We start from the raw sequence: 24,913 nt of genomic DNA, 5'->3' as shown, positions 1-24,913 counted from the left end.
AGACCAAAAGTATATTTTACTGAAATGGTATGCAGTGGTATCACCAAACAGCGCACATTCTTTGAAGAAGGCCAGGCTAACCATAACAATTACTTCGTTCCGGCTGACCCATAGAAGTTGCAAGCAACAATAGCCACCATCAAACACTGAGAAGGCAATTCGGAAAGACAAACTGACTGACCTGCGAACACTGGCGAAGAACATTAACATTTCGTACAGCACAACATACGGTACTGTGTACGACAAATTGAATTATCACAAAGTCAGTGCGTGATGGATGCCCAAGATCTTTAATACAAGCCCCGTTGCTTGACACCATCGTATGAAAATTATTCTATTTGGTAGGGACTTGCTCCAGCACCTATCACACAATTCGGACTCAATCCCTTCAGACTTTCATCTCTTTATTCTCCTGAAACCAGAAGCGGGCAACGATTTGATTTGGTCTAAACACTCAGAACAGGTATACTAAAAACTAGTCCCAACGCTGGAAGAAATGCAGCGTCTCGGTTCCCTAAAACTGAAAAATAAGTACCCCTCCCTGCTGGTCTAGTGGCAAACGCGTGTGTCTGGTGTACATGGTCCCGGGTTCGATTCCCAGTGGAGAATAATTATTATTTATCAATCTTTAATTTTTATTAAATCATTCGTCTCCTTTAGCCTTCAGGGCATAATCGTGAGAAGTTTTAACTTAAAAATAAATAAATAAAATGTAAATATGTTTTGGTTTAGTTTTCTACGAAACTTCTGGCAGGAAAAATTTATGTACCTTACTTAATATGTACACATGTTAAGACAATGTGTATTTATAACTAAGAATCCTACTCACCTCTCGCGATATAATTTTAGCTGTTATTACATCACAAGGATCTGAAAGAGCTACGAAGTCTCCGAAAGATGACATTCTATCTGCTCCTCGTGCACGGGCATAGGCGATGGCAAGAGGTGTTAACTGTTCATACAGATCATCCACCATACACACTTTAGCCTGAAAAAAAAAAATCAACTGTCAAATTCAGTTTTTTTTTTTTTAATTAACTTCTTTTTCAAACTTGTAACGAAGTTTGAATAAAACTGTTTATATTATATAATGGAATATATTAATAACTCACAATATGTAAACATCACCAAAATAGTTTGCACTGTCTAAATCCAGACACTATCAAGAATAATTAGGAATCGTAAATAAAAAGTTGAGAACCAGACAAAGCAAAATATTTACATATTTCATTGACAGTCTCTTCTAAGTACGTTGTAACTTTCCCTAGAGGATTATTAAGGTATTTCATTATTAACCTATAAAAATATTAGTTATAAAACTACGTAATGACGTAATAGGGTGGATATTAATTAGAACTAAAATTTTACTTCTATTTTACATATAAGTAGAAGAAAGTGGTTTTTGACTAGGGAATTGAAGAGCAGTCATTCAAGAAATTAATATTTTCTTTACAATGGAGGAAACTGATCAAAATATAGTTGTACAAGCAGCAACGTAACTTCTTAAGGAACATGCATGAGCAAGATAACACAATAGTACGCATCGCACGCTCAAGATTTTTTTTTAAGTGACTAGGTAAGGTTTAAACTCTTTGTTTCCAGCTTTCAGTCTCGGTGTGCCAACTACTATCAACCCTAAAAATCAGAAACACTTCCTTATTTTTAGAGGTTGGTCTTGGATAGCAGTACTTAGCGCACAAGTACGATAAGCAGGACACCCAGCTTCGACCTGATAGAATGTTAACGATAGTCGAAATCTCGAGGTATGATCTGCTCTACCTAGTTGCAGATGTCATCATGAACACAAAACGAAGCTTGTGCAATACGGTTAAATCTGACAAGTAATGAATTGATTAAAATCATCAGAAATTACTTCAACGCTTTAAGGCTGTTCGTTAAAGGCTACAGCATTCACTTTTCAAAGCAATACCAAAGTATATCCTCTGCTCAAGAATGAGGGATTTCTTGAATACGATATTTTAGATTACAGTATTTACTACGCACTAAACGTTACGTTGCGAAAGTTCTTTAGTTTTATTTATTGTATTTCTTTAATATATTAAAATACAGTAGAACTCAAGAAATAGTCCTAACATCGGAAGTAAATCTGACAAGTATTACCCTCTGACTTACCAGGGTGCCAAATCTGAAATTAATCGAGAAAGAACTACGTGATCTCTTCTAAAACTAGCGTGAATAATGTTAAGATTCGAAAGAAACAAGAAGGATCTAGGCTGATACAAACAACACTGGCCACTATATGAAGAAATGAAGGAATAGAAAGTTGTGAGAAAATAGGAGAAATCAGAGGAGGTGGGAGTATTAGTAATTATGAAAATTTTAACGTTATTACCGAGAAGAATATGAAAATAGGTTGGTAGGCAAATGTGGTTCGGGGGAAAGAAATGAGAGATGAGGATATGGTCAATTTGGCAGACAGAACTTACTCGGGAAACCTTAAGTCGGAAACCAATATTTGCTAATTATCATAATGATACAGATAATCTGCGACTTCTAAACCTATCTTGAAAGCTAACCCTCGACAGACATATTTAAATGTTGTCTACGAAGCAATAATAGTACAACTATTTCAACATAAATATTATAGGAATGAATTCTAGATTACTACACTATGTATATTCCACTGGATTCCAATGAACATTACCAACATTATACTATCGATTTCCAGTGTCGGTACTACTACTATGCTTAAGATACGAAGATACCAAATTATGTCGTACAGTCTTGTTAACATGATCATAATAAGTAACGGTGCTAATTCTTTCCCATTAGTCAGACACTATACACATATAAGATAATAAAATTAATGTCCATTCAACTCCTAAAAACTACCAGCTATATTGGAATCAATAACTTTTGTAACTCATCAATTCCTTTCTTACAAAGTCATTTATAGATTTAGAAACATTTAGCACTCAAACGGCCGAAGATAAACTGATTATATTATGACTCAGGAAAAACTTCAAGATAGTTTAAAGTAAGTGAAAGTTCTTTCCGGAGCTGTCACTTTCTCTTGTAAGTTTCAGCTTGCCGAAGTGGACATCCAACCGAAGAAAAAAAATACCAAGGAATTGACTCGTACGAACATTCGAAAACATTTAAACTCTGAACAATTAGGCACAAAAAAAACGAGCAGTGGCACCACATTCAACTTTGCAAGCATCAAAATAACGACAAGCATTAAGTAGAACACTAATAACAAAATTACTATAAAAATGTGAGTTACGGAAGTGATATTGCAGAAAACGAGGGAAAGTTTAGAAGCAAAGTTATACTAAAGAAAAGAAAGATTCGTCGATGTCTCGAAAAACCCCTGTGATACTTTCTTCAAAAATGAGTTATATATTACTGTACAATATGAACAAAATCGTGCTCCATCTTTCCTTATATTCCTATTGTCATATACTCATTTATTCATCATTTTGGCTGTATGCAGTTCAAGCAGTTTAATTCTCTTTTAATTTAAAAGGACTAGCACATCCTAGCAGACGATGTGTATGTGTGTGTGTGTGTTCTCTCACTCAACGGATGCATGTGGGTGTAGTGACCTTGATCAGCACTTCTTCAGCCAATCACAGCTCTGTCCGCTCTTACGTCACTTAACGCGTGACACCCACGCGAACAGCGAGAACTGAAGAGATTTAGCGGGAAGCAATTATTCAGCGCCAAAGGACTCAATACTCAACAGCTTCTGCTACCCTGCTGCAACAAGACACTGCGTAATCATGTATTGGACTTAACCGAATCGAATCATTTCTCGTAATATAAAGAAACATCCATACGTTTTATTACCTTAATTGTTGTATCCTCATTCAAGCTATGTAAGTATTAATATAATTAAAATTTTCGAATCGATTGACGAGTATTTTCTGCGATTGTGCATGTCATCTCCTATGCCTCGTGGTGATTCATTTGAGTGCATGGTGCAAAATTTACTTTTACTGATTATTTGTGTAATTTGTTAATTTTCAGAATTACGATGCTGAATCTTTTGTGTGTCTAAAAGTTGTATGTAGAATTTTTGCTTAAGTGTGGTTGGCGTTGAAAGGAGCTTTCTTCGGATAACTTGTTTCATCGTCAACGCTCGAGCAAACGTCCTATTTACGACTATATAATATAATGTTTGCTCTATCTGGATCACCATCCTATGGAGTAAACGTTATAAAATGGTGCCGGGATATATGTGTCGAAGCAGGAACCTTTCTTTTTGTATAAATGTTCGGTTTTGTGTGTCTACGAACATTGGCCTACGTATTCTTAATGTTCCAATACTTGCTGCGTAATTTTGCCGCCATCTCAGATCGCCAAGTACATGAAATTCGTGTGATTGTATCCTTGTCCAGTGCATTCATCCTTGCATATCGAAGCCTAAATCCTGTCCAAATTAGAATATTATTATTTTTTTTTTTTTTTTTTTTAACTATTTGCATTCTTAGATTTTTGCAGAAATTAGTCAATTATTTGTGTTAGCGAGTTTGTTATATTTGCAACATCATGGCTGAGGGTGATCTTAGAACAGTTCTCCTCGCAATGCAAAGGGAACTGAGTGCGTCAATTAACGAAATTAAAGAAAGCCAAAACGAATTGAGTGATAATCAAAAGCGTGTGAGCGAAAGTGTTGAGGCGATAAATGTAAACAAACAGAAAATGCAAGATGATATCAAGGAATTACGTAGCGAGTGTCGTGAAAACATATCCCAATGTAAAGATGATTTGTCAGGTGAAATTAACAATGTGAATAAGTGTATTAGTGCAGTGCGACATGAATTGATAGAACGAATTGAAGCAGTGGAATTAAAGTGTTTTAATACGAGCGAAGATATACGTAGAAGCGTACGTGAATTAGCCGATGCAGTGCATGATATACGAGGCACAGTTGAAGAAAATACGCGCCAAGTAAACGACCAACAACGTCAATTAAATGAATGTCATAATAGAGTGGATGATTATGAAAAGAGGTTGCGTTTGGTCGAAAGTCTCGAAAAGTACCGTGAAAGCAGAATTCAGAAGTGCGAGACCAAACAAAGTGAATACGGTATAGCAGTGCAAGAGTGTATTCAAGTGTGCCACGAGCAGAGTAAATTTAACCAACAGTGTTTTGAAACATGTCTCCGCGCCAGTGAATTAAGTGAACAAACTAAGCAAGATGTGGAACGATTATCAGAGCGTGTGCAGCGTATAGAATTATCAAACGAGCACCATGATACTGGAAGTAATATGTCACAAAGAAACACAGGTTCAGTGCACAGTGTGAAGCGCGAGAGGAAATCGAGCAGTGAGTCTCAAACGGCGTCTGATACAGAGGTGGAAAGTGACGTAATAAGAAGAACTGTGTCAAGAATCAAAATCGAAAGAGAAAGTCCGCGTATTAAGCGTGCAAGAAATAGTGAAGTGAAAGCAAGGCGTTGTTCGTTGCGATTAGCAGACATTAAACAACTCTCTACATTTTCAGGTGATATGATGAAAGAAAGTGCAAGTGCATTTTTAGAAAATTTTGGTAGAGAAATGTCATTCGCCGGAGTGCCTCAAAATGAATATTTGACGATCATGCCATTGATTCTTAAGGACAGTGCACTTAAGTGGTACGATTTACACGGTAAGAATTGTCAAACTTTTCAAGAATTCGTGATAGAGTTTCAGAATGCATTTGAGAGTCCCTTAGTAAAAGCTACGCGTCTGCGCAACTTGCGATCTATTCCGTTTGACCCAAAACGTTATAGTAGTGTTGTTGATTTTGTGACAGAGCGTTTCAGCCAAATTCAAGCCCTGGAAGAATACGAAAATCCAACCATTACGTTGTCACACATCATCACTCTCCTGCCCAAGCGGTACCAATTAGCTATGATGGGTTCTATGCCTGATAACATAAATCAGTTCCTTGCGAGTGTGCAGTCCATCGAAGGATTGTCAGGAATTACTAATATGTACGACAATCAGCGTAATAAGCAGAAACAGCAGGGTGGTGCAGGTGTTAGCGTGAATAACGTAAAAGTAGAACACGGTAGTGAAGTGAGCAGTGATAATAGTGCGCGTCCGAATTTCAAACAGGGATGGAAAAGGAAATTTCATAGACGTGGACGGCGAGGTAATTTTAACAGAAATGATAATAAATCGAACGGTGGTAATCAGTCGCAAGGTAATGGCCGACAAAACACAAGTGCAAATGAAAATCGAAACGAAACGCAAGGTGCAAGGGCAAACGAAAATCAAAGTAGTGCGTCAACTTCGCAAGGTAGTCCGAATCAAAATAATAATTGGTTTCCAACGTTTAATAGAGGTCCTAATGTGAACAGTGGGAACAATCAGCAACGTCAATTTCCATACCAACAAAGTGGTTTTTATCCGCAGAGTTCTGTGCCTTTAAACTAGTAGCGCCCTCCCACTTGGTCGCTGCAAAGGGGAGGGATTTCAGTAGTGTAAACAGCATTACTTTTCCACATATGTGCAACGAGGAAGATTTACAAGCAGAAGATGATATAAGTAATGATAATGAAGAAGAAGTGATCAAATGTGAATTAGGTCATAATACAATGAGAGTAAAAATTTTGTTAAACGATCAACCCAAAATCTGTCTGTTAGATAGTGGATCAGAACTATGCCTATTACGGTACAATATTTTTCGAGAAGTAACAAAGTGTGTAGCAAACGTGCATTTGCAAAAAGGAGAGCATATCGTTTTGTGCGATTTTCTAGGAAGAAAGAAAAAGAACGTGAAAGGAAGGGTTATTTTACCGGTACGAATTGAAAATGTGGAAGTGCCAGTTGAGTTTCTTGTGTTACCAGAACTGCATGAAGATGTAATACTCGGTGCAAACTTTCTCGAGAAATTAAACAGTGTCATCGATTTTAAGCGAAGTAACTTGCGTGTTGAATTTCAAGGAATTAGTGGTGAAGTGCCTTTAATACAGAGAAGTAGTGAAAATGTCATTGTAGCTAATGTAAGTGAAATTAAGTGCAAGGTAGCCCCTATTGTCGTGTTGTTCGAGATAAGGGACCTTAATGATTTTTATGCGAGAACGATGAATGTGTTCCGCAGTGGGTGCGCCGAGCCTTTAGAGAAAATTGAAGCTAGTGACTTAGTGGAGGACTTCCCACCGGATCTATATTTCACAGTAGATGAAATAAGGGATGCAGTTACACGCGCTACGCTGTTTACTGAAGACGAAAAAGAAGAACTATTTCAGTTGTTAATGAAACATAGGAAAGTGTTTGCCCGTTTTCCTGGCCTGTGTAACAAATTTCAGTACCGATTAGAAGTGGATACAAATGAACCTATTGTTGCTCGTCCTTATGATATTCCGCACAAATATAAGGAAGGAGTGCGTGAAGAGATCCGAAAATTGTTAAAGTGGGGTGTAATTAGACCTAGTTCATCATGTCATCTATTACCGTTGCACGTAGTATTGAAAAAGAGTGGAGCGTTAAGAATAGTAACAGATTGTAGAGCATTGAATGTGCACATTAAGAATCCAGCTCTACGTGTAGAAAAGTTGTCCGACCTCTTTGCTAAATTTAGTGGAAAACGTGTGCTAGGTACTCTTGATTTTACTAGTTCGTATCAACAATGTGGAATTACAGAAGATTCTATGCCATACTTAGCCTTTTTGTTCGAAGGAACGTTATATGAGTACACACGCATGGTGTTCGGTGTGAAAAATGGATCGTCTGTACTGCAATTGTGCTTGAATAAAGTGTTCCCATTACCGCTACAAGAGAAGTTAATCAGGTATATGGACGATGTAGCCCTTGGTTGTACAAGCGTACCGGAATTCTTACAGCAGTTAGTTGAAGTACTTAGTTTGTTAAGTGATGCGAACATGACGCTAAATTTATCGAAGTGCATTTTTGGTGTAAGTGAAATTAACTATTTAGGCTATTACGTATCTTCAGAAGGCATACGAAAGGATCCGAAATCAGCTGAAGCAATCGAGAAGTTACCAGTGCCCAAAAATTTAAAATTGTTACGCTCATTCCTTGGTGCTGTGCAGTGGCATTCGCGGACAATCCAAGGTCATGCTGTTATCGCTAAACCCCTTTATGAACTTTTAGGAAAGAAAAAGAAATGGAAGTGGGAAGAAGAACACCAAAAGGCATTTGATTCATTAAAGGCTGAATTAGTGAAAGATGTGAAGTTACACCATCCACAGTTCGATAAGCCGTTTTATCTCGAAAGTGATGCAAGCAAACTCGGGTTGGCTTGTGTGTGTTATCAAATTATAGACGGTGAGAAGTGTGTATTAGAATATGCAAGCCGTACTCTTAATAAACACGAACAGAACTATGCCATAATTGAGCTTGAGTGTCTTGCATTTGTGTGGTGTATTCGTAAGTGGCATGTTTGGCTTAAAGGAGCGAAAATATACATACGAACAGATCATAAAGGCTTAGTGCAGTTAAAACGTATGCGTAATTGGAATGCAAGACTCATGAGATGGTCTCTTGAACTTCAATCTTACGATTATGAAATAGAATTCATCAAAGGCAAGACTAACACATTAAGTGATTGTTTATCTCGTATGTTACCAACACAGGAAGATCTAATGGTGAATGTGAATCCTATACAGGCTGTTCAATCAGAAGTGTTCGATTTAGATCCGTCTACAATTGCGAAATTACAATGGGAATGTGACGACTACCGTCCTATTATTAGTTACTTACAAGGTAATATAAGTGAAAGTGAAAGCAGTGCAAATAAGAATTCTTTTGGTAGTAGTGCTCGAAATTGGAAACAAAACTACACTTTGGAAAATGGTATTTTGATGGTGAGAGATTTTCACTTCCCAGACAGATTAAAATTGTGTGTGCCTCCATGTTTAGTGAAAAATATTTTAATTGGCTACCATGATCATTACGGTCACTTTGGATTTATGAAAGTGTTTAATATCATTTCCCGTATGTTTTATTGGAAAACAATGCGTAGTGACATTAAATCGTACATTCTTGATTGTGAAGTCTGCATGAGAACGAAGGTAGACCATCACCCAGTGAAGTGTTTAATGCAATCAGTGCCAGCGAAAAACATACGTTATTTGGTCTCAGCAGATTTAGTTGGTCCTCTACCTCGAGGTAAACATGGCGAAACTTACCTGTTAACAGTATGTGATGTATACTCACGTTATTTAGTAGCATATCCACTTCGTCGTGCAACAAGTGCAAGTGTCGTAAAATGTCTTACTGAGTCATACATGCTTCATCTTGGTATTTTCATGAACATCTTAGTAGATAATGGACCACAGTTTATTGGTAAGGAATTCGTACAAGCCATGGAAGCATATAACATCAAAATACATTAGCCTTATCACGCACAAGGAAAATGTTCATCGAAAGATTCCATGCTGATTTAGAGAGAATTTTGCGTGTGTTGTGCCGCGATTCTCATTCCTCATGGCCAGAATATATTGTGGCAAGCCTGTTTGTTGTTGAACTATACTATTAGTGCCAGTTTGGGAATAGCGCCTGCAGAATTACATCTTAACATCAAGCCAGAAGAATTTACATTGTCACATTTTGGAATTGTGAAAAACAACGAAACAGTCGATGAGCAAGAGGGTATAGATTGGAATGGAAAATTAATAATGGCTGACTTACGGCGGAAGAAAATCATTCAACAACGGAACGAAAAGTTGAACGTTCATCAGAGAGCTCGAAGAACTTTGTGTGAAGGTGACTTAGTTTTCTTACGTCAGTATAATATTAGCAGCTTGGTAGATAAACGTATAGCCAAACTGTGTGAAGTGTACCGTGGACCTTACTTACTGTGGAAACAAGTTGGTGAAAATGTGTTTGAAGTATTGGATCCGCCGAAGCGGTAAATATATCGGATTTCAGAATGTTTTCTAGAATGAAGCTGTGGAGACCAACACCAGCTACTAGGAAAAAGTGGCTAGAAATTCTGAAGAGCATGTGGATGAAGAACAGTTCAGTGACATTTTAGAGAGAGCCGAAAAGGAAGCCAACGGAGATTACATGAACGAAGAAGAAGAGGAAAGTAAAGAAGATCAATTGTGTAGCATCAATAATGAAGATCGAGAAGTGAGAGTACATTCTAGTTTCGTTGACGAAAATGTCTTGTGGTATGTACGACATGGTTATTTAGATGAGCGAAAGTTGTTAAGCTTATTAAAAGAAATATTACCATTAACACTTCGAAGAAGTCAGTTTGAATTTAGAGATGTTAGGAGATATTAGAGTAATATACACATTTATTAGAGTATTCCTTTTTGTTGTTATCGGAACAACATTGAAGTTTTACCTTAAGACCTACGACCACATTTCGCCATGAATTTCATGTGCATCGTTTTCTTTTTGTCTTCTATAAACCTCTATGGGGTTTCCTTAGTATAACTTATTTTGTTAACCACATCTCTGTGTGTCTTCGTGGTCGTACTTACAGTGGGTAGGTTTATATGGTTTTTGTGGGTTTGGCTCTTCCTCATTTAGTCGTCAGACCATCCCTAAGATGGATACGGGTTGGCATCTGTAGACATCTGACATTGCCTCAATATAATTCTCCATCATTCGAGCTTATATTGGTTTATTTCTCTCTTCATTATAGTATTCATGTAATAGTCATCATTAAGGTTATATCTATAGGCTTATTATATTATCTATATATATATTTTATTTTATTCAGCATCATGTCCTATATAGGTATTTTCAGTATTAATTTTATCATGTACCATGTACTCATTTGATGAAGTTGCACGAAGGCGTTGAAGATTAGGGCGTGCTTGTTCGTAGTTTGTGCTCGTGAAGTGATTTGGAAGAAGAAAAAAAAATGAATGAAAGAAGAAATACTTACATTTCTTTGTTAACGCATCCCAAGTCAACTTCCTTTTAACCATAATTATGTTATTTTAACCTTATTATAGTAATTACATGTAACACGTAAAAACATACACTTGATATCCATACACGAAGAATACAACACAAGGAAGAACACACGTAGGTCCAAACAATAAGAAGAATACACATTCTATTCACCTCCACTTAATACGAATGCAGCAGTAGCAAATGCAGCATATTTTAAATTTGAAAAAAAAAAAAAAAAAAGGGTAGAAAGGAAGATGCAAATTATACGTTAATAAGTTTATACGCAATAAGTTACAGTACTCCATGCATCTTCATATTGGCGCCGAATTTTGGAAAAATAGTCCTGTATAAATAAATAAAAGGGACTATAGCCTGCAGAGACCGTCTAGAACTTCCACCGATGGACCTAGCCCTATCCAATGGGAAGAGGATAGGAGCAGAAGATTTAATCGTCGAGTGTTCATTCAATGGGAAGAGAATGAACGAAGAGGATGGCCTATGGACTGGACCTTGTTCTGGAGCATGGTGTAGATTGTGAATAGTGGACAACATGGACAGTGGGACGTGTGCAGATAATAAAAGAATAAACAGTGTGTTATAAATGAACAGTGAAGTGTTGTTATTCGAACTGGAAAATATATCTATATTTATTTTAATATTCATTTTTTTCTTTTATGTTTAATTAATTGCAAAGGTGAAAGTGTTTCTAAAAGTTGAAATTAATTCATTGTTTGAAGTGTTTTCTCATTCTATTCACATTATTTGCAATATTTTAGTGTATGTGTTAAATGTTTAATTTCTTTAAGTATTGAGTGAATTTACATTTGAACTAATAGGACTATAATAAATATATTTCTATGCATTTATTGATATATTACATATTTATAGACGGAATAAACATTTTATTTTAGTGAGTGCAGTGTTAACCAAGCGTTAATGTGAACTATGGCCCAAGTGAAAAGCGCTTCAACAACTTACAGTGTGTCCTCGGCATACGCAGACACAAACTATAAGTGTTGCCAGGGTTCTTAGGATAAACGTATCTCATCAGAACTTTACCTATCAACTGTTCGGGTGCCATTTGTCATAAACTCATTTATTCATCATTTTGGCTGTATGCAGTTCAAGCAGTTTAATTCTCTTTTAATTTAAAAGGACTAGCACATCCTAGCAGACGATATGTATGTGTGTGTGTGTTCTCTCACTCAACGGATGCATGTGGGTGTAGTGACCTTGATCAGCACTTCTTCAGCCAATCACAGCTCTGTCCGCTCTTACGTCACTTAACGCGTGACACCCACGCGAACAGCGAGAACTGAAGAGATTTAGCGGGAAGCAATTATTCAGCGCCAAAGGACTCAATACTCAACAGCTTCTGCTACCCTGCTGCAACAAGACACTGCGTAATCATGTATTGGAATTAACCGAATCGAATCATTTCTCGTAATATAAAGAAACATCCATACGTTTTATTACCTTAATTGTTGTATCCTCATTCAAGCTATGTAAGTATTAATATAATTAAAATTTTCGAATCGATTGACGAGTATTTTCTGCGATTGTGCATGTCATCTCCTATGCCTCGTGGTGATTCATTTGAGTGCATGGTGCAAAATTTACTTTTACTGATTATTTGTGTAATTTGTTAATTTTCAGAATTACGATGCTGAATCTTTTGTGTGTCTAAAAGTTGTATGTAGAATTTTTGCTTAAGTGTGGTTGGCGTTGAAAGGAGCTTTCTTCGGATAACTTGTTTCATCGTCAACGCTCGAGCAAACGTCCTATTTACGACTATATAATATAATGTTTGCTCTATCTGGATCACCACCCTATGGAGTAAACGTTATACTATATGTGAATTCTTAATAGTTTTCTCGTACTAAGGGACGGAGGTGAAATCTAACACTTAATCTGCTAGAGTGAAACATGGAGTACTTTCTCAAACAAGAAAAAATGCGTACATAAAATCTGCTAAGTGAAAAGTATAGCACATGTCAGATTTTCACGAACATTGTAAAGTAATTTATGGATATCAATAAACACATATTGTTTTTCAATTAGTAAATTACAGTTACTTCGTAATTGTATTGAAGTTTGTGGTCCAAATAAACAGCGGTTGTCTTAGAATTGAACAACTCAGCAGTTGTAGTTTCTTTCATTCAGTATCAGTTGTGCAAAATGCACAGCAGAGGAAAGAGTGCTAGAGTTGGCTCTACCAGCTGTTCGAACAAACAGCAGTGTTGTAAAAGGTAGGTATAATTTTTACTTTAATAGTGGATTTACTAATGTTGTAGTACAGTTCAACATCCAAAACAAACATGTATATTCTGTGATACAAGATGTACATTCTAGGGAAACAGTTACACTTTTTGCTTCTCGTGAAAGTTATAATTTCTGCACTTAATGGTTTTCCGAGGTACAGCGACGATATACAGAATTATACCGAGAAAATAAACATACATAGAAAATTAAAACACGATTAAAATAGAAAACCTATTGAGTGAACAAAACAATCAGTTATGTTTAATTCTTAGGTCAATACACTGTTAGCAGCCAAAAAAAAACCTGCTGTTGGCATCTCCCCTACCTGATCTCTGGAAAGAGGAACTGCAACTGCAGCTCCTGCTGGGCTCACATGCTTGAAGGAAGTAGCTGCAGGAAGACCTAGGGCAGCCTTCAACTCCCGAACAAGTTGCCAACCATTCAGGGCATCACACAGATTAATAAATCCTGGGGACCCATTCACCACTGAAAGTAAATAAATAACTAAATAAAGCGCACCTGGACCTTTACAGCTGCTTTTCTGTTATTCTGTTCTTTAATTTTTTTTCTCCCTATTTCTTTCCTCCCTATCTGATGATGCGTTAAGCAAAAGTGTTCTGTGATCAAGTTTTCACTATTTACATACATTACGTTACAATATTCTAGAACAGCAAATTATAAATACTTTAATAGTAGAAGATCGAATAGATTAATTTTTAATTTAATTCTCTCTGTGTGGAATTTCCTACTTCATTACTTAAATCCAATTTGCTACTATTACTGAAATGCCGCCTCTCTCTGGTAGTTACATTATCATCTACAAATAACTCTTCCGTGTTCTGTAATCACTTCCTCCTCAATTTACTTACGTTACATACAAATCATCCTTTGAGATGATTAATTATAAACATTTACACATCATCAAATCAATACTAACTATCCCTAACAACATTACCTTTGTTTTCAGCATCTACCCACCGTTTCCACGATAAGACACACCTGTAACTAAATCATGGATTTCTTCTCAGCATTTTCATAAATCCGCTACATTTACCAACCATATAATTTATCTCAATCTGTCCAACTAATAATATTTTAATCAATTTTACTGATAATTTCATACTCTTTCCTCTAGTTTCTTAATTTCTATGAAGCACTATTGAATTTCTAGAAAAACCCACGGACACGATCCTGCCCAGCACAGACTATAGGTCTGAGGTTGAAACTTCGGCTCATGCAACAAAAGCCAACAATTCTATTACTATAAACCAGTTCTCTTATCCAGTAAAGTACAATATAATTATAACAAAATTATCTTACCTTTCAATGGAAGTTGTTCTAAAGTTGTGAATATTTGAGCTGGTTTTTGATGTGGATTCATACCGTATCGAAGGGTTAGCTGTGATACGCCAGCGCTGTATTGTTTCCGGAAATAATCAGAAATAGCTACATCATACTCGGAGGTATGGGTAAACGCTTTCAAAGCCAATCTTTTCCTAAAAGAGAAATTTGAGGAAAAACATAAGACAGAAACAAGACTCACCAGTTTACTTCAACATATTTTATAGCGGAATCAAATTAACCCAAAACTAATAAATAAATAATCTCTCTTACAATTAAATGTGTTACGAATTGCAACATTGGTTATAAATGATTTTATATTCATCTACTAAAGCTAATACTGAACAGTAAACTAAATTGAGAATTAAAGTTTTACTTTTAGCAAGGTATGAAGAACATAGCAAGAGTTCTACTTAGATCCATGATTCTTCAGGCATGGTAACAGTTTATGAATTTTACATGGGATTGAATCACAATTTGACATTACAAAGCTTCAATAAATTTTCAGTTGCTAAAGACATTACTTTAGTCGATTCACTGTTCATTGTTGAAAAACAAACCAACCATCAAACTTTGAAACTTGAAACATATTTTTTACATTCATATTTAAATAATTTACGAAGAGGCAGGTTTTATTGTTTTCATCTTAAATATTGGGTTAAAGAATAATTGAGTATTTTCTTGATTACTCTACTCTCCGTTGTTCACAACTTCCTTCCACCATTCAATAAGTTTTCTGAAGTGTCGGCGATAAACAATTCTCGGCCGTAACTCAAAGAATTAGTCCAACTAAGCCTTCAATTCCATTCGTTATTGCAAAGCGTTCGAAAGCGATGAAAATCTGACGCGCCAACCCTACCGAGTATGGAGAATAAGGAAGCAGTCCCCAATCAAGTTCTTAAACCTCGGCTTTGGTGATATTGACGATGTGAGGACGAGCGTTGTTGTGTTGGAGAACGCGGCGACTATTTCGCCTCTTTGATCTTTTTTGCTGAATTGCTTCCTTGAGTTGGTCCAGTTGTTGAACGTAGAAATTCGCAATTAAATGTTTGGTTATGCTTAAACAGTTCGTAATGAATTATGCCTTCCTAGTCCCACCATACCACATTATCTTCTGATGATGATCTTGTTTTACCCGCGGAATCTACTGTTTATCAGGGTTGAACTTTTTTTCTGCTTTATATTGATGTAAAGACACAATTTTTCATTGTTAGTGAAAATATGGTAAACAAACGAGGTTTGTGTCCATATGTTGAGTAATGTCGAGCGAGGAAATCGGCAGCGATTATGCCGTTTTTTTTTTTAATTTTATTTTTTAAATCACAATCCATCTGCCCCGCCAATTCTCTGGTCATTTGCCTTAGATTTTCGTGAAGGTAGTTCAATCGCTCTTCATCGAACTTAATTGATCAACTGCTGTGTGGTCCGTCCCTAAGGTCAAAATTCCAATCTTCGCAGCGCGAAAACAAACGATGGAGCACTTAACGGCACTGCTCCTTATCTATACATAACACAAAATCTCACGAGCAGCTTTGGCGGTCTTTACATTGTGACTAAATACAAAAAGCAAATGGTGTCGAAAATAGTCAGTTTTGTCAACATGACATTCCCTTTCGATACTCTGAAAACAGAAATATCAATAAAATTAAAAAATCAAAACACATTACCTTGTAGAGCAAACACCTTTTAAGTAACAGTTTTCCAATTAACAGTTATTTCTGAGTGCATTTTTTAATTATAAACCTCTCATAAAACGTTCCTGAACCCAATTATATTTGTATAAAAGAGCGAAGAAGTTTTTGTGTTGTAGCTTTAAGTAGTACAAAGATTACAGTATGAGAAGTTCCGAATGGCTTTGTTATAAAAATCACTCAGACATCTCTAGATTGACATATTTAGTGTACTTTAGTCTTTAAATAGTTTTTAAATTATACACTATGAATAAAGTGGAACAAGACAACCGAATTGGTTGGTCTCTGGTGTATCGTGCTGGTGCAACGATGCTCAAGGTAAAACCTGACCAACAATAAAACTCTCACTATTGTGATCGGTGCTCTACCATGGGTAGCTGGTCAGGAAATGGAATATTAGGTAATATAGTGGTTAGCGCATTAGCATGGTAAGGCAAGTTCATTCCCCCTTCAATCCACTTCTAACCCTTTGAACTTCATTGAATATGAACTTATGAAGGATATAACTAGAGGTCTGCACGGGTGCGGATATCCGCATCAAAATAGGAATCTGCGGATGTGGTTTCCTACATCTGAAATTTACATTGTATTTTATTCAGTGTAGTTGGTATTTGATCACGAAGAAATTGATATAACGTATTGTTTCGTTTGATTCAGAAAACTACAAGGGATAGCTATTGTGTAAAGTAAAATCGGTTGTTCTCTTTCCTCCTTTTATAATAATGTTGAATACTTATTATATTCATCCAATAATAGCTCTACATTACATTACATTAACTGTAATAACATTTTGAAAATAATAACCAGCTATTTACAGTAACTTTAAGAATTATCGAAAATAAGAACTGAAGGACAATGATTAGAAGTTTGCTAAATAAGTATACATTTTTGCTATTGATTCAACATATTAAAATAATATGACATTTTTAAAGTCAAAATTGGCTTTAATACATGATCTTGCTCTACGTCCTTAGACTATAGAATATATATGGACAAATGAAGGACGAGATTATTACTGAAACAGATTTAAAACCTCTACTCGGATTTGTAATCGACGCATTCTCAGAAGAAAGTGACCTGAGCTAGGAAATCAAACAAATAGTTACATTAGTATGAAATATGTATAGAATACGTAATAAATATGTGTATTAGTCTAAAATTTTACAATTTCCGCGCGAAAAGAGATGAACGAACGAATGAAATTTAAAAAGAAAACTACATAACACAACTTTAGTCGTTGAAGATCACACCGTTAAGAGTCGAGACGTCGAAAATGAACGGAACACAAGACCTATATGTCTAATGCGCACGGGCACGGGGTGTATCGAGTCCTAGTCAGGAAACGTAGAGGAAATACACATGGGTAGACCAAGAAAAAAGGGAGGGTCTCAGGAAAGTGAGCAACAATCCACAGCACACTGACTTCGCATAGGATGAAGTTCAATTTCTGTGGGAATGAACCTTTCGATTTCCTTACGCATAGTTAATTAGTTATTTTTGTATTGGAGCATGTACTTCAACATCGTTCTGATACTAACAGCTCAATTCGTCTAAGTCTGGAGAATGACTGCTGAGAACTCTTTTTTTGAGGCAATGTAACCAGTTATATTGGACGAATGCTCAAATGTTGATGTCATATCCATGAAGCTGCATGCTGATCACTACGCTGTATTGTAAGACTTGCTATCACTAGGACATATGAGAGGACAGTATGGAGAGTGATCAGAAGAGACAGAGCTGCATGACATGCTACGCAGGTGATTGGCAGCAGTGCGTGTATTTAATGTCACGAAAAACCTTTTACACATTAGGTGGATGGCTGGAAACAAAATCGCACATGAATGGAAAAAGGGAACTAGTTTTAGAAGGAAGTAGCAGAGACAACGCTAGTCAACCTTCGAGACTGAAGATTCTTATTCAGGAAAGTTGATGCACTACGTTCTCGCAAATGGAGACAACAGGACTCACCAATTACCTATATGTTATCATGAACAAATGTCTACAAATTGGAAATGGTCTGCCGTAGTCCAGAGCTGTCCCAGTTATTACTTAGCCTATTTCTGCCATAGCTGCTAGTACGTAAGCGGACAACATGAAATACTTCACTCGTATAACGTTCCTCAGCCTTATGCTTACAGCTCTGCTGAGGTGCCGTAATATTTGTCATGAAGATTTAATGTATCTCGTTGATTGACTGGATTTGAGTTAGCGTCCCTTTCAACAGCGAGGATATACGAGACGTGAACCATTCAGCTCAATATGGGATCTGAATCACATGAGCTGTTGCCAGAAACCCATTTATTCTTAATGTACAAAGACGATAGGCCGTCCTGCATTATACTGTGCTGATATAAAGAAAATTGACTGAAATGACTATGCTAGTCTAATGTATTGTCAAAAATAATCCATCACATTATAATGTTTATAGTCTTACACAAAGCACATAGCTCTTTTTTTCCCCTTGAACTTAAAATGACTCAACAAACATGGCTTTCACGGCATAATGCGAAATCCACTTTCCATTTGACCATATAGTATCAATATGCTGATCGTGTAAGTAAAGCCACAAAGAAATAGTTACTGCGGATATAGTTACGAGGTAATACAGTCATTTGTCATTCTGATGATACGAACAAAACAAGACTATCTAAGAATACTGGTCCGTGAACAATATTAATCACACACATATCCTACCTGCCAGATTACACAATCACCCAGTTCGCCACTAGAACAATATTTCTCAACTTTTTCCTCTTTTCAAATGCATGGACATAAATGCATCCTTGTATTTTACCAGATACCAATCTGATACATTTTGTTAAGATCAATTAACGCTCAGGTAATCCTAATATGATTGTTATATTCTCAGTATTAACGAAACATAGTCACCAATAGAAAGAAATTTGCTTGTCATATTAGAAGAAAACAGTCAATGTTAAATTTGGACGAAGACAAGCTCGACACGAATTGGGATTTAGTTACCAACAGCTTCACTCAAACATCTGTGACTAAATTGTATAGGTAACAATTTTTCAGATTTCATAAACTGACGCGATTTATCTATGGTTTAAGAAGAAAAGGAAGAGTACAACTGAAGTGAATTAAAACATTTAAACTGTACGAAACGTGCGTAAATACTGATTTAGGATTTCGATTTCTAGGCTTTCGGCATCTATGGCTACTTAGCACGTCACGTATGAGGGATGAGTTCCTCGACGTGCACACTATCCGGGGAAAGGGAAGGAAGGAAGCGGCCTGGGACCTATAAGTTAGGTACACCAACGCATTTGCCTGGTGTCAATGAGGAAAACCCAAGGAAACCTCATTCAGGATGGCTGGCCTGAAAAAGCTTTTTACTTTTTCGACCGGGTGCTCCCACCAGGAATCGAACCCAGGACCACTCGCACCGAAGGCGAGAGCGTTAGAAACTACGCTAAGCGGGCCCACTGCATAAATACTGACATCTTAATTGTTATCGCTTGCTTGAGAGTTAGTGTAATAATAATATTTATGAAGCCGAAGCTCTTCTTCAGTGTATGGCTGTCGAGGAAATCATACCAGGAACCAGGGTTGGCAACTGTTTTTTTGGTTTAAACCAGTTTTTTTTTTTTTGGTTTAAACCAGGTTTTTTTGGTTTAAATCATTTACTCTATGTATTTATATTAGATATGGACAGAAATTACTTTGTTTCGCCTTGGTGTTATTATGCTAAAACAAGGTTATCCTGGAAGGGGTCACATAAGGTTAAAGCAGAATCCAAACCGCTTCTAGACTTACATCCAAGAGAAATTGTCCATTTGGACACGAAACCGGGACTAATAGGTCACAAATGCGATTGCCGACTCACTCACGAAGGACTTCTGATAAAAATACGTTGTACTGATCTTTACATAGGCCTACTTGTTAATATTATTGTTAAGAGTCATTTCAGAAGGACAAAAAAATAAACAGTTACACAATTAAAAACATTATACCAGAATTATATATAAATCGGGAAACTCCCGCCTTCGCCAATGGGGAAATCCTGTTATTACTTTAAATGTATTTGTATGTAAAATTTTAAGGTCAACGTATCATAATCACTACGCTAAAACTGAAGTATTAAATTACAAATTTGGTATATAGATATTATTCAATAAAATTAAAACAAAGTCAAATCCAAGTTGATGTTGGAAGCTACGTAGGTAGTTGATAAATTTTGCCAATTTCTATCAATATATTTAAGCAACCTTAGCTTTTTTATAAACAACAGGTATTCATTCAAGTAGAAATATATAATTTGGTTTCATTCCGTATGTTTAGGCTTAACATCCTTATGAAATATCAAGGTTATCACGGAGAAGACTTTCGCTTAAAGGAACACCTCGAATCGCTAATTGGTTTACACTTGAAAGATGGGTTGTGGTTCGACCGACAATTGAACACAGACCTCTTGATTAAAAGGTGAAAAGTAGATAAACGTAATGCGGATGGTTTGATATGTGGAAACGTCACCACGAAGTTCACACGATTTAAAGCATTTTTCATTCTTTCTTTTTTTGGTTTAAACCAGTTGGTTTTTTTTTTATAAAACCAGCTGGTTTAAACCATGGTTTAAATTACCTTGGTTTAAACCAGCCAACCCTGCCAGGAACATAAACCGATTAGGATTCCCAGGGCGCATTAAGGGGTGAGTGTTAATCCCTGATATTCTCTAATTCGACAAATTTAGTAACTTATATATATGTATATATATATATAAATTAATACAAGAATAGGGATGAGCAATAAGTTTGCTGAACTACCCAGTCGGTGAACTTATTCTATATTCGTAAATAATAATTAGTGAAAAATGTATATTAGTGAGATTAAAAATTTACTGAAGGTCATACTGAGTATAATGAATATATGCATATCTAGCCTAGCATGCAGTCTTACCTAGTATCTAACGTTGTATCCTTATTTGAAGATGACTGTATTTCCTGAATGACCACATCATAATCTGACGGATCACAAACAACCGTTACACGATCATGGTTCTTGGCAGCTGCTCGCAACAATGTCACTCCACCTTCAAATCAAATATAAGGTAGTTGTAACTCATTTGTATAACGACTGAATTAGAACATTAACCATTACTAACAATAAAGATGTGTTTATGTTTAAACGAATACTGCATTATAAAGAAATTACGGAACTGCCTTGTGTACGTATGACAAGCTCATCTTAGCACAAAAAGACAAAATTATTATACTGAAGCTAAAAGCCTTACCTATATCTATATTTTCAACTGCATCAGCAATGGTGACATTCGGTTTTGAAACAGTATCAACGAAGGGGTACAGATTGCAAGCAACTACTCGGATCATTTCATATTTCATTTTCTGTAAATCATTTTGATCACTTTCTGTCAATCTGGCCAGGATTCCTGGAAAAGAACAAAATTAAAACTTTCAATACTTCTAACAGAAAACTGGAGCCTTAGATGATGCAACCATCTAACTATAAAATCCGAATCGAACCATGCAGTACATGACAATTTTACGGATAACCGAACACGCATGAAATAATTTTGCCGTCATATTCGAAGTTTTTTTAATGTAAATAATATTTTAGTATTTATTTATTTATTTATAAAAATACAGATCTTTCCAAGATATTTCCGTTGTTATCGTCGCGTAGTTCCCTGAACACAAGACGAACAATGATTCTTAACTTTCTCTATCGTGATGAACGGATACAACGTTAAGCACTAAGAGTTATGGAAGTTTGGGACTTTTAAAAACATATTTTTAAGGAAAACAAAAGACGCTAAAGTAAATCGACGAAAGTTAAATAACGCGAAACTTCAAAAAACATGTTAAGGTCACCATACTAGACAATACGAAACAAGTTACTTGACTGACAAATATGCGATTTTGTCGCTATGTGAATTTAGTGATGAGATGAGGCAGAGTGCAACCTGGTAACGCATAACTATGAGCCTACACCCTACACGTTTTGTCAATAATTAATGTTCACGTGTGCTAGATAAAGACAAGATTTATCACTGCATCATCGAATCCCAAAGAGTTAGTGCCAATAGCAGCAGCCGCAGTGAAAATGTTATCAAAAGATATAGCGAATAAAGTTGTTCTAATGTTCAGACGCCACTAAGAAATGTGGATATAAAACAATTTCTCGAGGCACCAAAGGTTCATCCTAAAGATGTCCAGCACCAAATATAATAAGTGAACAACAACAGAATTTCAAATGCACAAACATACACATATGTATACTGTTACCATGGCAAAATCGTATGTAGGACAAACTCAGATAAATTATTATTAACTATTTAATAAAGGAGATTTAGAGACTATCCATACTCACATCATAGTTTGGGTACACAAATTATATATCACTCAGATAAAAATACTACACGACAAAGAAAAACCGGTTTCTGTGCAAAATTGATAAGCGAGGCTAATGCATATTGTTCTGATTAATACCGAACTGCAGAGTGATTTGCAAGTCGGCTCATGCCTCTCAGCGTGCAGCGTTAAGTCTGGAGTCCAGCACTTTTTCTTTTTTCTTTTTGTAAATCAAGAGCTACTGGATTAACAAAACTGACCAAACAACCAAACATATATTTATACTTGAGTAGCAGTTTCGGCAATGTAACATCACCTTCATCAGGCACGTGATCTTACAAGAAACAAAAGTTACTCTTTCGAATATCTCAAAATTAGTTTTTGTTCACACGTCGTCAGCAGGCGCATTACCATTGGCTACTACTGTTCAAGTACCTAGCAGCAACCAGCCTGGGACCTACTGAACAGAGTTTCTCACGCTCTTTAGATAACTTAGAACAATGCATTATTGTCTTAAATGAATAAAGAAAATAACAAAAAGCGTTTCACTACACAAAAATTAGTCTAATGCACAGAAAATTGTTCCCATAAACCAATTTCACTAAAATAAAAGAGATGTTCAACATAACGTGAAATATGATTATACGAGGTGGTATAAAAAAGTTTCGAGGTTAGTTCTGTTTAGAAGAAAGCACTTCATCTAAGTTTACACACTATTACCTTCAAAATAGTCATTTTGTACAGCAATATAGCGCTCCCAGCGTTTCTATCACTACTGGAATGTGTCTTGGAAGTTTTTTTGTGGAGCACCTTCTGCGATTCACGCTTTTCTCCGAAACTGTGTCCACATGGCGACCTTTGAGCTGAATCTTCAGCTTTGGGAAGATGACGAAGTCCACAGGAGCCAAATTTGGTGAATAGTTTACGTGCAGAAATGCGATGATCTTGTCTCTTGTGAGAAACTCACGTGTGAGGGGAGCACGGTGACAGGGTGAATTATCGTCGTGAACCAGTCAGTTTTTCGTTTACCACAGATCCGGTCGCTTTCGTCGAATGTCCTCCCTCAGATGCCTTAAAACGTAGCAGCAGAACTCGCTATTTACAGTCTGGCCACTGGGGACAAATTCGTGATGCACAATGCCGCGAATGTCGAAAAAGACGATAAGCATGAACTTGGTCAAGCTGTGGATCTGCCTCGTCTTTTTCGTTTGTGGAGATGATAGATGAATTCTTCGACTGTGAAGACTGCTTTGTCTATGGGTCGTACCCACACACCTAAGTTCCATCCTGGTAATGATCCTCGACATGAAGGAGGGTCATCCACGGCACGGTGACAGTTTTTGGTAGCAACACGATGCATGTTCAAGTCACAAATGAGGACTGCCTGCACTATTCAGTATGACACACTGACAATGGCAGCAATGTTGTGAATTGTTCTTCGACGTTCCTCACACATTCCCGATTGGTTTCGACATTTTCGGGTGTTGTGCTCGCTGAAGGTTCTCCTGATCTCTCGTCGTCTTCCAGTGGACGACTCATTACAGCATCGACGCACACTTGCCTAATAGTGTCAAGAGTCTCTGTGGTGAATTTGACTAGTTTCATGCAGAATTTCGTTGCTATCCACGAAGAAATTGCAGACGTGGTAATGCATGTGGTCAGAATAGAGCAGCTCCACAGCTCCCGATGTATACGGGACGATGTCTCTTGGCACACTGACTTATGAAGGTCGGTGCTCCTTGTGCCTGTGCGTGCAACCTTCCGCTGCCATCTGCTGGCGTGTTACAGAACTAGTCTCGAAACTTTTTGATACCACGTCGTATACTGATGTCAACAGGAATGGTGAACTTTGGACAAAACTAAACACGACAGCGAAAGGCTGTCTGTGAGATGGAGCATCTCCTACGGAATTTAAGATGCAGCTGACTACTCAATAACAACCATGGTCAACTTCGAAACATACCCCTATGACTATGGGCAGTTATTCCAACACATCCCCAGGTCTATGAGTCATGACTTTTACTCTATTTCGCAGACAGTCATGAGTGTGTTTGGCAGAAACCCCAGAAGGCCTTGGAGCCCTCATGCATGGTATCAACAGTGAACGCTGGTGGCGGTAAACCACCAAGTGCTTGCCGAATGTCTGATGTGGAGCAAACAATTGGTGGTTATGGACGAAAACATTACGATTGTTCCAGTATCACGATCTTCTGGCAGCTGGCTTATCCCATCATGTACCTTTTCCTCTAAGTTATCTTTCACAATATCAATGCAACTAAGCCATCACGCAGACCCTGTAAAGGAATGGTTCTAGGAAACAATGCGGGTTTCGAACATTTTCCACGGCCCCCATACCCCTCGAATCTCAACACCTCTATTGATCATCTGTGGGACGCTATGGAACGGCATATTCAGTCCCTCAAGTCATAATTCACTCGTCCATCTCGGAATTGAAGG

General features: G+C 36.9%; 1 protein-coding gene across 1 annotated transcript in view; it reads right to left on the bottom strand.

Moving 5' to 3' along the window:
- Positions 1–24,913, bottom strand: part of LOC145678520 (bifunctional purine biosynthesis protein ATIC) — a 72,392-nt gene that overhangs the window by 17,452 nt on the left and 30,027 nt on the right. Inside the window, exons 4-8 of the mRNA XM_081748766.1 lie at positions 21,379–21,534; positions 21,045–21,177; positions 14,416–14,591; positions 13,421–13,581; positions 830–988 (exon numbers count right to left, since the gene is read on the bottom strand). Of these exons, the coding sequence (XP_081604892.1) occupies positions 830–988; positions 13,421–13,581; positions 14,416–14,591; positions 21,045–21,177; positions 21,379–21,534 (785 nt within the window). The remainder of the gene's footprint in view (positions 1–829; positions 989–13,420; positions 13,582–14,415; positions 14,592–21,044; positions 21,178–21,378; positions 21,535–24,913) is intronic.

Source organism: Thermobia domestica, chromosome 2 (assembly GCF_964235325.1).
Source record: "Thermobia domestica chromosome 2, izTheDome1.hap1.1, whole genome shotgun sequence".
Lineage (NCBI taxonomy): Eukaryota > Metazoa > Arthropoda > Insecta > Zygentoma > Lepismatidae > Thermobia > Thermobia domestica.
Note: the sequence above shows the minus strand (reverse complement) of the source record. Positions and strands in the feature narration are given on the sequence as shown.